The sequence below is a fragment of the Sinocyclocheilus rhinocerous genome, unplaced genomic scaffold (assembly GCF_001515625.1).
Source record: "Sinocyclocheilus rhinocerous isolate Xijiao unplaced genomic scaffold, SAMN03320098_v1.1 scaffold585, whole genome shotgun sequence".
NCBI lineage: Eukaryota > Metazoa > Chordata > Actinopteri > Cypriniformes > Cyprinidae > Sinocyclocheilus > Sinocyclocheilus rhinocerous.
Window position 1 is genome coordinate 2,231,154 of NW_015630024.1, and position 16,481 is coordinate 2,247,634.

A 16,481-nucleotide genomic window follows, 5' to 3' on the forward strand; every position below is an offset into this window, starting at 1 on the left:
GGTTTGTTAGGATAGGACAATATTTGGCTGAGATACAACTATTTGAAAATCTGGAATCTGAGGGAGCTAAAAAATCTAAATATTGAGAAAATCGCCTTTAAAGCTGTCCAAATGAAGTCCTTAGCAATGCATATTACTAATCAAAAATTAAGTTGATATATTTATGGTAAGAAATTTACAAAATATCTTCATGGAACATGATCTTTACTTAATATCCTAATGATTTTTGGCATAAAAGAAAAATCTATAATTTTGATCCATACAATGTGTTTTTGGCTATTGCTTCAAATATACCCATGCTACTTATGACTGGTTTTGTGGTCCAGAGTCACATATATTTATTATTTACCATGTGGCTAATATTATATACTGTATATTAAAACCATGTGGTTAGCAAATCTCACATAATTTGGTCTCTGAAGAATTTGATGAGATCCCTGACTTGGCAAATATGAACACAGTTTGAGGCATTATTAAGAAACACGCAAGGAGAACAATCTGAGAAGACCTCAGCAATTTGCTCTCCATGCAATCTAAGTGAAAGGACTGAAACTGAAAACTGTTTTCTTTTGTGATATTTCTGTCCTTTTGAACATCAAACAGCTTGTTTCATAAGGATGAAGACATCCAGTGCAATTATGTCCTGGAAATCACGGTGATTAAATTGGGAATAGTTCAGGATGTCCACCCACATTGTCATTCTCAACACAATGAGCTGGTGATTGACAGGGAGGACTGCGCCATTAAACATTACTCACCTTTTTCATTATCTCGCTTTAGTACACAGAAAGATCCGCGCGATGCAGCCAGCCATACTGTATAAACATTCACACTTTTCTGTTAAATGGCCCCTAGAGATGGCAAAAAAAATGCAGCCGGAGCTAGGAAAGTGTCATCGGATTTGGTGGAATAGAGAGAGAGACAAACAGACAGGAAGAGATCTATAGACAGACAGAATAGGACCTTGTGCTCTACAAACTGTGAAAATGCCAAAATGCGTGGCAGTTACCTTTACGCTGCAGGTCTGTAAAAGCAAAACACAGCTAGTCAAGCTCCTCTGAGCAAAACCGAGGATTAAATCGGTGACTTGCTCATTAAGATTACGACTCAAAAGGAGCCGTGTATCACTAACGGAGACTGGGCTCCCTCATGTGGATACCTGCTTTTTGCGTTAGCATAATGCACTTCAAAGCTTACACAAAACAAAAGAGGCCAGGACCTGACGGATTTTCACTTGATGAGGAAAGTCACAATGCAGTCATAATCTCAAATTGTGTGTCTTTTCAAGGAACAGTACAGCTGAAAATGAACATTCTGTCTATACTCACCCTCATGTCATTTCAATCCCATATGATTTTCATTTTTCTGTGCAGCGTAAAGAAATAGTTCACCCCCAAAAATGAAAATTTGCTTAAAATGTAATCACCCTCAGGTCATCCAAGATGTAGACGAGTTTGTTTCTTCATCAAAACGGAGTTGGAGAAATTTAGCACTACATCACTTGCTCACCAATGGATCCTCTGCAGTGAATGGGTGCCGTCAAAATGAGAGTCCAAACAGCTGAAAAAACATCACAATAACCCACAAGTAATCCACACGACTCCAGCCATTCATTTGTAACGCGAAATATGCACAAATCAGGCACCGTGCGAAAACAATCCAAAACAGTTCTAAATTAATATGTCGGTGGATTTTGATGTGAGAGGACAACAGGGGAAGGATTTTTCACTGTTATGATTTATGGACTCGTATTTTAAAGTTAAAATGCCTTGATTGTGATGATTGTTTCTTACAAACACATAGCTTTTTAACTTCACAAGATGTTAACTGATGGACTGGAGTCGTGTGGATCCTGTGTTGATTATTGCAATGTTTTTATCAGCTGTTTGGACTCTCACTCTGACAGCACCCATTCACTGCAGAGGATCCATTGGTGAGCAAGTGATGTAATGCTAAATTTCTCAAAGTCTGTTCTGATGAAGAAACAAATCTACATCTTGGATGGCCTGTGGGTGAATACATTTTTAAAAATGACCAACACTTTTCATACAAGTTTAGAAGGACATGAGGGTGAGTAATAAATGTCAGACATTTTATTTTTGGCTGCACTGTCCCTTTAAGCCAACACACATTTAGAGAAAGACTCATGACTGATGAGTTTTACCCCGTGTCTGGTTAGCAACTGCTGTATCTGATTGCTAGAGGCTGATTTGTTTAGCACAAGTTAGCGATTCATCCAGATGAACTTTGTGCAGATCGGGTTCCAAAGGAGGATGACAGATGGATGTGAAGCAATCTGATTAAGACCTTACGCACTGGAAACATCTGGTACATGGCAGCCTAGAGAAACAAGCTGAAGGTGTCTGTCACAGATGACTGAAATAAATGAGTGTAAACTATTTTAAGACTGAAATTTAGCCTGTGCGTGTTAACAGTTTGGCCCTGGATTTCAGAAGCTTGTTTGGGTGAAGGTTATGGTATTAAAGTACCTTCTGTTCAGTAAACAAATGCATGTGTTTAGGATTATCAGATCAGAATGGCTTTAATGGAATAGTTCACCCAAAAATGGAAAATCTGTCATCAACTGCTCACCCTTATATCCTTCTAAACCCACAGAAGTTTCTTTCTTGTTTCGTACTGGTTGCTCTTTTTGCAATAAATTGTGATGGCTTTCAAGCTTCAAAAAGACGCAAAAGCACAATAAATGTATCACAGACATGAATATTTCAAATCTTCCAAAACAATATGACAGCTTTGTACCAGAAACCACTTATTCAATTAGATTCGTCACAACTCTTAATTATGAATCACTGAGACTGAATCATTCTTTTGAGTCAGATCTTTTCAATGAAGTCTGAATGATTCATTAATGAATTCAGTTTCTGAGTTCAAATAACTTTTCAACATCTTTTCAAGGAATCGGGTCCGAATGATTTGTCCGTGAATCAAACTGAGCTGGTTCTGAAGTTAGTCTGACTCAATAATGTGGTCATTGAGATTCAAACGATTTGAAATAAAGCAGAAGAGTTAAATGAACTACTTTTATAATATAATATTGTGCTTTTGTAAACCTTCAGTTCCCATTTATTGCAACTGCATGTAAAAAAATAGCCAATATAATTCATCAAAATTTCTCCTTTTGATTTATACAGAAAAATAAATTCATACTAGTTTTGAAGGACATGAGGGTGAGTAAACAACGAAAGTATTTTCATTTTTGATTGAACTAATCCGTTAAAGTCAGTGAAGCATAGGCAGGAAGTTGATGATTTCTTAAAATAACCTTCTTCTGAAGGTAAAAAGCGCTCTCTCTCTCTCTCAGTGTGTTTGCAGAAAGGAAATCAACAATAGTCACCGCTAATGACTGGCAGCTCGCTAAAATGGACGATAATGGACCAGGGTCTTCTGCCTCATTTTGTCATACACACAAAAAACGTGGACACGCACATAAACATTAAATACAATAGTGAATCACAGGCTTGGGCCAAATTGCGAAAAGTTTATCAAAAACCACCTGCTTAATGAGCCTTTTGTTTTGGCCACAACAATCAGTCTGCATTAGTGAGCAGCCAATGAAGGCATAATTAATAAAAGCAATCTGCCTGCGGTCATAACAACAGAGACACTCCTGTGATTCCACTCGCATGACCCATGGGAAAACGGGACGCCTCCACTGCTGTGCAACAAGTACAAGGATAGCCGCAATCTCAAACAGAGCAGTTTGAATTCTGTCTAATCTCCATTAAGAGTTAATTATACTGTACACACAACTTTGCTGTTTCTTTCCGCTGTTCCCTCAAAGAGAATGTTCTTGTTATGTCAAAAACAATATGCTTACAGGTCTCCAGACTGAGTTGGAGGGAGAGAGAAACACGTTTGCATGATAAAGCTTGTCTTTTTTTATGGAGTTCAATCATCTGAGCATTAAAAATTTACATTCTTGACGAATGTAAGGATCTGCATCTTAAACAATTCATTTTAATGTGAAAATGTAAATCTTTCTGTTACCTAATGATTTAAAAAATCATCATTAGGTGTTTCTTTTGAAACAAATAGCACTAAAAGTCAATAATAAAACTGAAATCACAGTGCAAGTTTTTACCTGTCGTCTACAGACGTGTTGTCAGTCCTGTGTTCCCGTGTCTTGTGTTTTTCTCCCCATGACCTAGTTTCTCCCTCATGTCAATTATGTTAATTGATTTCAGGTGTGTCCCAATTAGTTTCTAAGTACTTAAGCCCTGTGTTTTTCCGTGTCTGGCATCCGGTATTGTACGTCTACCCCTTGTGCTACGTGTGTGTTCCCTGCCTGTTCCGTGTATCTCTTTATTTGGATGAATAAAGACTGTTGCTTGTAATTCTCCTGCGTTCTCCTCGTTCCTCGCTCCAACACAGTAGGCACCGTGACACGCGTGTGGAAGTTACGTTCGTAGCTGAAGGAGGCTGTGTGTACGTTTCTATCAGGATCACATTAATTATTTACACCCTTTGGCGGCACCATGCTTTAAACTACTAAACTCTGTTCCACATTCTGCCTACCGCTTAATAACATGTTCTTCCTCACCTTTGAAACAATACATCCAGCTCTTTATTTTAGTATTACTCCATGTTTCGTCACTTTGAAGGGGCAGAACATTTTCTTTAAGAATGGACAAAATTACGCTGATGACTCAACTGACTCAAAGAATTAGTCAAGCTGTCAAACCGCAAAAAAGACATACTTGTTACTGAAAAAAAAATGGCCTATACATTCTTTATCTGCAAGCCTATGATTATAAAAGGTTTAATTTTTTGTGTGCGGCCGAGGTTTTACTACTGTTCAAAATTTGCTTTCAGCACGATTTGTTTTGTTTTTTTAAAGAAATTAATACTTTTTTTATCGAGCAAATGTACATTAAACATTTAAAAAAGACATAATGTAACAAATTATTTCTATTTTTCTATAATAAATCCTGAAAAAAAGTATCAGACTTTCCACAAAAATATTAAGCAGAAGAATTGTTTTCAACATAAAAGTAAATAACTAAATCATCATATTAGAACGATTTCTGAAGGATCATGTGACACTGAAGACTGGAGTAATGGCAGCTGAAATATATACATACATAAAATATATATATTATTTTTATATTATATATTAAAATATATGTTAAAATGCTTTATTGTTTACACTCCATACCCCATAAAGACAAACCAAAAACCAGATTTGGTCTTCGATCAGATTTTTGCCTTGTTGTTATGGGTATGAAGTGATTGATACAAAAATAAAATAAAATAATTTAAGGCAATTTAGCATGAGGCTACAACATAAAATATGGGGTCTGAGGTCTGATATATAAACAGTCCAAAAAAAAAGAGGATAGTCTTGCTGGATAGTTTTAGAGGGCAGATGGAAAGCCAAAAATAACATACATTTTTGGCTGAAATCTTGGGCTTATTACAACGGCCCATAATGAATAATGGCTGGTGATGACGAGAATAACTGATGACCATATGGGAGGTGCAGGTGGTCATTAGATGGACAGTTAATGAAGCGGAAACATGGAAATGACCGTGTTATGGTGAAGGGTCAGTTGAGAGGTGGAGGGCTTGTCTTCAGCAGGACTGAGAGATGGAGGAGGGGGTCCGGCACTCAGCTGTGTATGTCGAGACAGTATAAGTGGGTGGCGAAAGGCTTTGTGATTTTTAAGTAGGACTTTCCCTCCCCATTTCTCTTTCTCTCGTTTTCTCCCTCTTCATTCAATCCTTCATATTACATTCGCACCTGCCAAAGGACGGAGCAAACAGCTGCTCATCTGATGGGGAGCCTAATTGGGGCAGACTCTTCGGCTGTCCATGAGCATATGGCTTATAGCCACAAGAGAGCAGAGTAGGGATGCAAAGGGTCGTTTGAACCAATTCCATCAGGGTTCACTGACTGAGCAGGATGGTGTAAAAGGAACCCCACCTGCACCCATGCTAATTATCAGCCTTGTGGTTAGCGCAGCCTCTTGGGCAAACATGTGCACCTTTGGCTTCCAAACAGGTGCATCCTGGAGATGGTTGTGTCAGGTTATGGCTCAAGAGAAAGAAGAATGAGATAGGCAACAGCATCTGTTGCTTTCAGACAGGCCCTGCCACTTGGGCGCCTGATCCTGTTTTGGAGTACTGCACACAAAATGTCTCTATTACCTGACAGAAAAAGATGGCCTGAGAAATCACACCTGTCTGTGACAGTCCAAGACAAAAAAAAGAGAGCCAGAGGAGTGGACAGCACTCTTTTTAGCTAGTCAGACCCTTAGCCAATCAAGAACAATCTCTGCCTGTCAATCATTTGTCAACAGCTATATAATAGGCTATATAGTAACTTTTTGGTACACAAACCATACAATATGTTTGAACTTTCATTTTTATATTTATTTTTATACTTATCCTTCAATTTGCAAAAGAGAGAGAAAAAAATACATTTTGTGACTTGTCCTGTTCTCCACTCTTTGAAACTTTGCTGCTTTGGGATCAGTACGATTTTTTTAAATTACTTTTATTCCGCAAGGACACATTCAATTAATCAAAAGTGAGAGTAAAGCCTTTTACATTGTTACAAAACATTTCTATTTCATATAAATGCTGTTCATTTGAACTTTTTGTTCATCAAAAAATCCAGAAAAAATGTATTATGGTTTCCACAAAAATATTAAGCAGCACAACTATTTTCAACATTGATAATAATAGGAAATAATAAGAGCACCAAATCAGCATATTAGCATGAATTATGTGACACTAAATACAGGAGTAATGGCTACTGAAAATTCGGCTTTGCCATAAAGGACTAAATTATATTTTAAAATATATTAAAATAGAACACAGTTATTTTAAATTGTAATAATATTTCCCAATTAGAGAGGTAACGGTATGAATATTTGAAGAGTTCAGATGCAAAAGCCTCTAAGTGCCGTTTGAAATTTTCTTCTAAAATGAGCATTTTTATCAGGCTCATATGTGTAGGTTCAGTAATTTCACTTCAATGGCAATGAATAGGTTTTTGTTATAGGTTCTGAGGCTTTTGCAGCTGAACTCTTCATTTCTTATCATGATTATAGTGACCAAAATTATCTCGGTAATCAGTTTTATCACGGTATTAAAAGTACTGGCACATAAATTGTTTAACCAAGTTTTATATTTAAAATCAACAAACAACAAATGAAATGACTTTTTGTTTGCATAAACACTAAAACAATAACATTTCCAATGATGTCCGGATTTTAAATGACAACATGACTGACAACAGTTTATCAAATAACATGTACAAAATGTTCAAATAAAACTTTGGAAAGGTTTTATAAAACGGTAAACCTCACATTTCAGCCTTTAACCCTCTACAGCATACATTTTGATGGTACATGATAAAAATTATTCCACATCATTTTTTGGTTTATTTGGGAACATTTTATTGATAATTTTTTTTACCACCCCTCACCCCCCATCCCAAAATATTTTTTTGTTGCCTCAGGGCAATGTTGTGCAACAATGGTGCAGAATCACGGAGAAAATTCTCCATTCACATATAAGACAACGTTCAGAGAGCAATACAAAATCACAAATCTGTCAAGAAATCATTAAGTAAAAAGGGAAAAACACGTTGCATTTAATAACGATGTAGGTTTGTGTCGTAGTGCAGGGCTGGGAAACTTCGGTCCTGGAGGGCCACTGTCCTGCAGAGTTTAGCTCCAACCCTAATTAAACACATCTGCCTGTAGCTTTCTAGTGATCTTAAAATACATTCATTAGCTGGTTCTGATGTGTTTGATTAGGCTTGGAGCTACCTCTGCAGGACAGTAGCCCTCCAGGACCGAAGTTTCCCAGCCCTGATGTAGTGTGTCGTGTCATATCATGTACATCATGTAATGAGATTTTACTCTGTGTGAAACTTCAAAAAGCACTTCTTCTCTGCTGTGAAACAGAGGTGCACGTTACACTTTTTGCACATCACTTTGGGTGTTCCTGCGCACCCAGGAACCCTGCATCTTCCCTTTTTTGTCACACATTATTTTCCCCGTATGTATTGTCAATGGGAAATCCTGGTTAGGGATGGGAGTCGTGGGCCCCTGCTTCCTTACCCCTTATTGCACAACGTTGCCCTAAGGCAACGAAAAGAAAAACTGAATTTCTGAACATGCAAAATAAAATAAAAAAATCATGAAACCTGACAAAAGTCTTCTCTACACCTTCATACACACACACACACACACACATATTTTTTATGTACAGTTCGTGTCATTTTAAATAAGATTACTATAGCAAATAATCTTACCTTCTTCTCACACCATGTGCTCCTGTGACCATGTGTCAGAAAAGGAAGTCCTGTCTTCAAATGGTGCTTAATAGTGACTCTCACACCTTATTGGACTGTTCTTTGATACTTTTCAAACATTTTAATTGGTAGCAATCATTTAAAAAAACATGTACTGAACATGGGGCATAAGAAAAACTTTCCGTTACCTGAGGGCAACGCTATGCTGTAGAGGGTTAATTAAAGAAAAGTGTTAAGTCAAAATGATAATTGATTAATAAATGATTATATGTATTTTATCTGCTCCATAAATAATTCTAGATACCTTATCAGTCTGTATTTTGGCCAGACAAAAACTGCACACAGGCTGAATGTAAATGAAACTCTCTGTAAATCCACTCTCTGACACTAGGTGGCGCTTTTGGAACAGCAGAATTACAGCTGTTTCCCGTAATCTCCGTGGACAAAGCAGCATTGCGATTAAGAACACTACTTTATTAGAATCTTTTCTGAAGACAGTCAGAACATTCAGAGGTGCAATCATATAATTAATTAATTCATATATTAATTTGTATAATTCCCTTAGCACTCCTTTAAAACCTCCCAGCTTTCCTGCCATGTTTTCACACAAAACAAACCTACTCTGCGCACTTGAGACTGCTATTTAAACTGTGCTTTGTGCTGGATAGTATTTATTTATCCTGAATTGTTCAAATTGTGGTAATCGAATAAGGTTTTAATGATAATTAAAATATGAAACAGTAATATTAACCGTGGGGAATTTTATCATGATTTATCGTCAAACCGGTAATCGTTCCATCCCTATTCCAAATAATACTGTTTGTACAGTATTTTTTGATCAAATAAACGCAGCCTCGGTGATCATACGGGACTTCTTTCAAAAACATAAAAAAAAAAACAGTACTGTAACATTTTAAAACTTCATCAGCTTTTTGGCAAATGAATAATAAAAAAAACTATTAATTGAAAAAAGCTACAGAGCTCCTTGGATGAATACAGTGAACAATTTCCTCTCATTCATATACCTTATGCTGTCTTACCTGGCGATCTGAAGGTCCAGGCTTCATCATCATCAAAGTGCGTGTCGCCCGCTGTGAATCGTTCTCCAGGAAAGAATGCGTGGGCTACTGTGCCACCGGGTCCGTCGAAAGGGTATCCGTCATTATGATCTGCTTTGGTGAAATCAATCTGAATGTCTGCCTCATTCCCCGCCACCTCATGGAAGTTGAGAGGAGCGATGTCACTCCACACTTTCAGGGCATAGTACATAAGCGCCCGCACCATGTCCCGGCCCAGCAAAGCTGACTCCTTTGGAAACGTCCTTACCCTGTGAAAGCAGAAACATGAGTTAATGTTTGAAACAGTGGCTTGAAATAGACAAGAATCCCTTTGTAAGCAGCGGGTTGTCTAAAATGGTTCTGAAAAAACCGTCTCGCAGCTCTTTCTAACTCAGAGTTAGTTCCATGGCAATGCATTTAGGAGTTACAAAACATCTTCTTCCTCTCTTTTCTCTTTTACTCAAGGTAATTCGGAAACAAGTAAGGGTGATTTGGAGGTCCACTATACACCCCACAATCATGGTAATCACTTCCTCCAAGGGCAATTTGAGCCCTCTTAGAGAAAGATCGATGAGAAATTAATTTCAGAGTGCCGGCTCTGTAAGTGCCCACTAAAAAGTGTGCCCTCTGCACAAAATACACTTATCCTTTCTGCACAAGCACTGGGTTCAGGCATTCCATTCCATTTGCAGAACATTGACTCTCCCAATGGAGTTATTAGGGCACTTTGGGTGCTGGTAGCGTATTCGAACGGGTTGCTCAAGGTCAGCATGCAGATTTAGTCAAGTTCTATTGCAGTACATGTGATAAAGGCTGAGTTTACAGTGGGTTGGTTCAAAAGGAAAGGTTGGAGATGCACAGTAGCGCCATGCCAAGGTCAGCACTGCCCCCAGCTGCATTTACAATGAGCTAAGTGACCTCTTTGTGTGCTAACATTCTCTCTGTGATGTGCTACACGGTTTGTACATTAATTAATCTCACCCCATTGCTCTTCTGCTTGACTTGTGCCAGACATGCAGTAAACATCCTAAGCATTTCTCACGCAGCAAAGAATACAAATCTAAAGTTTGAAAGGTACAAATAGGTGCTCAGGTTCATGGTGTAGCCTAGCCTAAGATAATCATAGTCTAGGTCAAGTGTTGCAAAGGAAATGTGCCAAAAAATATGTATTTTAAATGCAAAAAAAATTAAAATAAAAAATTTGGTGAAAAAATAATTTGTGGAAAAAGATACATTAAAGAAAAGACATGAAAAGAACAAGTATATAATAAAATGTAATATAATTGTATTGAATATAAATTATGTTATTTTTATTAAAAATTATTTTGCATTTATTTGCATTATATATATATATATATGTGTGTATGGGGGTAATTTTATAATTACTATAAATAATTAGAACAATTATATAATAGTTTACATAGAGAGAGAGAGAGAGAGACATGCACATGCATATTTAATATTTATATATATATATAAATATAATTTTGTAAGTAATAATATCATTTTTTCAAATACATTATTTTCTTATTATTTTTAAGTTAACAGTAAGAAAGAAAATACATATGATTTATAATTTTGTGGGGAGAAATATATGCATGTCTTTTTTTTATTTGTTTTTTATAGGTAAATAAATTTAGGATAGTAGACTTTTCTGGGGTTCCTGCAATTTTTTCCCAATTAGTTCATTAGTGCAATTTTTTGTTTTTCTTATGCAATCCATTCTGTTTCCTTGAAATTTCCTGTTAGAACAGGTTTACATGCAATAAGTTCAGTCTGTCCTAGCAACAGTATGAAGACCCTAATATGAGGTCACATGAAAATGTAAGGAGCTATGGAAGGCGGTATGAATTTCTAGTTCAATTTTCCATCCATTTTCGCCATAATGTGCCCTTGGCAGGGTTTCAATAGATGGCTGGCATAAATTGGAGAATAATCAAGGCAGTTTTTTTCTTCATGTCGTTTGGTTATACAGGCACTAGCAGCGAAAGCTAACCTGAAAGCCAGGCAAAGTGCCTCTGGGAAGATTGGCCATCCCAGCAGCATGTAAATGGCCAAATGTTGAAGTTAAATTTTCAGTCACAATCCCCCTTCTTTGTCTCCATGTGATACAAGACTGATTAGACAGACAAGAGGGGAAAGGGATGAAAAGAGAGAAAATGACAAATAGAAATCAGGGGGAACAAGTTCAAAAGAACTCATTTCCTCTATTCCGTGGTAATTCTCACAGCGGGTCTGACCCCTGCAGATCAGTGGTCCAGACAGAACATTTACTGTATGGTGTTAATCGCACATCAAATCAATCCTCCACACTCACAACTAGGCGCTGAGAGTGACACACAGTCGGGCGGGTGTTTTAAAGAAATTATTCCTAGAATTAGTCTCTGTAAAATTATGAAACAGACAGAAATTTTGTTTGTTATTCACTGAAGATCTTTATATCCAACTCATCAGAGATTTTTTTTAAAAATTGCAATGTCCAATTCATAAATTAATCATTCCTTTGAGTCAATTTTTTTCAATGAACCAACTGATCCATGAATCAACCGATATGGTTCTTGAATTCAACTCACTGACTGAATGATTCACAATGGTTAACTGCACACTGGAAGACAAGATTATGAGTGAGTAGTGACTTGCATTTGATCGGTTTCTCACACAAAGCTATCGTACGAGATCAGAAGACTTGGAATATAGTGTTCAAATCATATTGAACCACTTTTATGATGCTTTTTCATCCGTTTTGAAGCTTGAAAGTTTCGGTCTCCATTTATTACACAGCCCTGCATCTTAAAAAATATTTCTGATGATTTGCAAAAAAAAGGCCTACCTAATTTGATGATGCTGAGTTCAAAAATATCAATAAATATCAATAAATCTTTTTTTTTTTCTCACAAAACAAGAAAAGATTTTTCAAATTATATATATGTATCAGTTTATCAAAATGCACTTATCAAAATAACAAAAGCTGTCAAATGACAAAAGTTTAAAAGACAATAAAGTATTAAAAATATATTATTTAACTTACAATCTACAAAGTAGTAGAAAAAAGTGAAAATTAAGCATAAAATTGTCTTAAAAATAGGGCTGCCCCCTAATAGTCGACTAATCGTTAGTCAACCAGAAAAGGCTTGGTCGACCAAAATTTTATTAGTCGCTTAATCGCAGAAAAGAAAAAAAAAATTCACAGGTGAAGTCACGCAGTCCTTAAAGGAACACTCCACTATTTTTGAAAATAGGCTCATTTTCCAACCAGATCGTTAATGGCTGGTCGATGTGGTAATAAAGTACATCGGGCAGGACATCTAAACGCTCGCCTATCATTCATCGACCTCAAATATGGCTTATCATCTGAAATATGTAAGTATTAGCAACTTTACATGGCCGCTCACTGTGCGGAGTGTGGAAGCTGAACAGTGCTCACTGCAGGACAGATGGAGGTGCCGGTGCAGTCACGTGCTCTTAAAATACTCCCTTTTGTTTTTCACACAAGTCAGTCAGTCATACAGGTTTCTGAATGGGTAAATAAATGATAACATTATTTCGACTTTCTGGTGCACTATCCCTTTAAATATCCCCTCAGCCTATTCAGTGCTATGGTTTTTAGTTACTCTCTCCAATCAAACAGGCACACGCCATGAGGGATGAAAAGAAATCCAACCCTGATGGATTATCGTCATTTGAGTCCTTTGGACATGGGTGGGATTATCTGGCTAAACTACAGCATAATGATTTACAACCTCCGCCCTCATTGTGTGGAGGCATCTGGGCTAGATGCTCAAGCGCACACATAGATGCCCATGATACCGAAATCACACAACAGCTCCTTCACACTCTCATTGGGTATTGCCTGGAGCGTATTGAGCTATTGTGAGAAATGTTCCCATTTTCAGCCGGCACAGAATGGATTAGGAGCGTCAAGGGGTTTGATCGACAGAAATGTGATGGGAGTAATGGAGGGTGGTGAGGAAAGAGATGCTTATCATAAAGCCATTTCACTCTGCTCCCTACTAATCAGCCTGGGAAATCAACCCCAGAGACACACAACGGGAGTCTGAGGGAAAAAACATATTGTCTTCAAAGCAATCACTCCTAATCTATTTGGGTAATTAATGAGTGTTAACGAGCAGGCGGTGGCCCTAGAGAATGGTGAGGATCTAATGTGGAATGATGGAGTCATGATGAGAGGCCGACTCGGTTTGTGACTGATGGTCAATGCGTTCTGAATACATATGTAGACAGCTGGACCTCTGAACCTGCGTTCTTACAGGCCGATCAATCATTTATTCATCAGTGTCCACTGAGAGGCCATCCAAATGTCTAGACTAGTAAACTGTCTGAAAAATAGAAAAACAGTAATACTTTGTCCAAAGAAACTTTAAAAAAAAAAATTCAAAACCTTAAGGGGATAGTTCACCCAGAAATAAAAAATTCTGTCAGCTTTTACTCATCCTCGTGTCACTCAAAATTCGTATGACTTTCTTCTTTGGAGTAAAAATTAGGTATTTTAAAGAATCTCAATATCCAAATTTATAATGACTAAAAAAACTTCACAAAAGTGGACCACATGACTTGTACACTGTATTCCAAGTCTTCTAAAGCTTTCTGAGAGGAATAGAAAAAAATGAGTCATTATTCACTGACAAACTTTCACTTTACTGAACTGGTAACTCAAGAACCCCTGTGAATGGAGTCAGTGAGCGGAACTCCACTTCATGAACAATTTAGTCTGAATCATGAATGAATCATTCAGTCTGACTGATTCTGATTGAGCCTGCTCAAAAGAGTGATTCATGAATTGATTTGATTCTCAAGTTCAGCTTAATGATTCAGTCATTATGAACTATTGCTTTATGGAGAAAAGGCATGAAAATGAATTAAAAATTCCCTTTTTCGTTACTAGACAAGATGGGGGTGAGCAATAGTTTAGTGCTAATAGTACCTTAATAGTTTTGTGTTCCAGAAAAACATTTAAACGTCCTCATTAATTCAGATAAAAAGTGTAATATATATATATATATACACACACATACACACACACACACACACACATACCGTGTATAAAGTTATTGTCTCTCAAAAGAAAGAGTCGATTTTTCTGATTCTTCATGTTCGTCAACATGAAACATTAGCATATTGCCCGCCCTCTTGTTGCGCGCGCAGACCTGGGAAAACTTGAACCCCCCTCCCTCAAACACGTAGCGGATTCCTGTGGATAGCATCATGTCAGGAAGACGCTGTGTGTAACGGGGCTGACGAGACGTGAGACGTGTGGATCCATCTGCAAGCTTTATTAAAGAGACGTGGTAAACAGGCAGGGTCAAACAATGGCAAACAGGTATATGGCGGGCAAAACACAAGAATAGTCCCAGGGCTAGCGTAGGTCACCGATCGGCAGACAGAATCACAGGGGCGAGACGAGAGGGAAAAATCCAGGAAAACAGGCAAAGATCAAAAACCGCGAAAACAGGCAAGGCAAGGCAAAACAAGGAAAACACAGAGACTCGGAATGGGGTACGGGCTAAACAATACTCAGCAGAGAATGGTGGTTTGAGTGGGTGTTATATAGTGAGTGAGGTGATAAGCAACAGCTGTGTGCAATGAGTGCAATCAGTGCAGTGTGCAAACCGTGCAATGAATGATGGGATATGTAGTCCGGGGTGCTATGCAACAGTTTGTGTTGTGCGAGAGTCAATGTAATGGAAAGGGTGACCTCTGGTGGTGAATAAACGGAAGTCCATGGACCGAATTCGTGACACTGTGCTGCTCAGTACTGTGAGGGTAAATCGTTTTTTTTACTGCCAAAGGACTAGGCTGTGAAGAATCAATGGTTAAAGTTAATTTTTACAGCAATACCACAGCAGTATAGCCCCAACCTTGTTGTGTCCCCATCATTTTACTGAAGACTGCTACAGCAACAGTGTTTCCCACAGACTATGTGTGGCGGGGCTTCTCTCGTGGGATATACCGGTTCACATTTATGGCTCTGTGTGTTTGCTACGTAAAACCATCAGTTGATTTTCGTGTTGGTCTGAATGAAAATGCAGATTCATTCTTTGCCTTTAGGTACCGCTTTTGGAGTGGTTAAAATAGCTGTTTCCCCAGTAACAGCTATACACAAAGCAGCACTGCACTCACAAAAGCTGCTTTATCATGCATTACAGGTATGATGAAATGAAAATGAAATCGACCAATCGGACCAATAACCGCCGATTAGCATCACGCAAAGGAGGGGTTTGGAAAAATGAATCGTTGAGTGAATCGTTTGGGAGTCGTTGAGCAAATAAGGTAAAAATAAATGCATATTAGAAAATGAATGTGTTTTTTGACCTTGCATGCTTATCAACCTGTTGTTGGGGACTCCCAAAACCAAAATATGAACGTTTCATAACCCATAATAGGGGCACTTTAAATAATATTTTGACTTGTTTTCAGAATATAATCTTAATTCAATTTACATTAGCAAATTTTAAAGTATAAATATTAAGCAAAATATATTCTAAGTATGTTCATGCAAGGAAAAAACAAGAACAAAAAACATTTTGCTATGGGACAAGAGAATTCTATTATTAACTTCCACATTTTTTTGTAAGTAAATTAATATTTGAGTATGTTTAGATATTTTCTGCAATGGAAACAATTGCTTCCCTTAAAAGGGTCATATGACGTTGCTAAAAAGAACATTATGTTGTGTATTTGGTGTAATGCAATGTGTTTATGCGGTTTAAGGTTCAAAGAACACATTATTTTCCACATAATGTACATTATTGTTGCTCCTCTATGCCCTGCCTTTCTGAAACGCGACGATTGGCCAGCTATCCAGTGCGTTGTGATTGGCCGAATACCTCAAGCATGGCTAGAGTGAGGTCCAGCGGGCTTGAGAACGGCGCAGCCGGCGGATTCGATGAAGGAGTGGCCGGCGGGCTTGCGGCACCCACATGTAACGACCCCGGGCTGGACTCCGCTGTATCCACGGTGAAAGCCGATCCGGCGATCCACAGTGCGAAGCTGATGTATTTCCTCAGCGACCAGCACGGATCAGCTCCAGGCATGACGAAGCGCATATCGTCCTCTTTTGGAAGGCCAAACAAAGTAGTTTCGCTTTCACAACAAAACACACAGCATCTCCACAACAT

General features: G+C 37.9%; 1 protein-coding gene across 1 annotated transcript in view; it reads right to left on the reverse strand.

Moving 5' to 3' along the window:
• The window catches only part of LOC107739737 (matrix metalloproteinase-17-like), an 88,394-nt gene that overhangs the window by 20,319 nt on the left and 51,594 nt on the right, over positions 1-16,481 (reverse strand). The window contains exon 4 of the mRNA XM_016551938.1: positions 9,328-9,614. Coding sequence (XP_016407424.1) covers positions 9,328-9,614 — 287 coding nt within the window. The remainder of the gene's footprint in view (positions 1-9,327; positions 9,615-16,481) is intronic.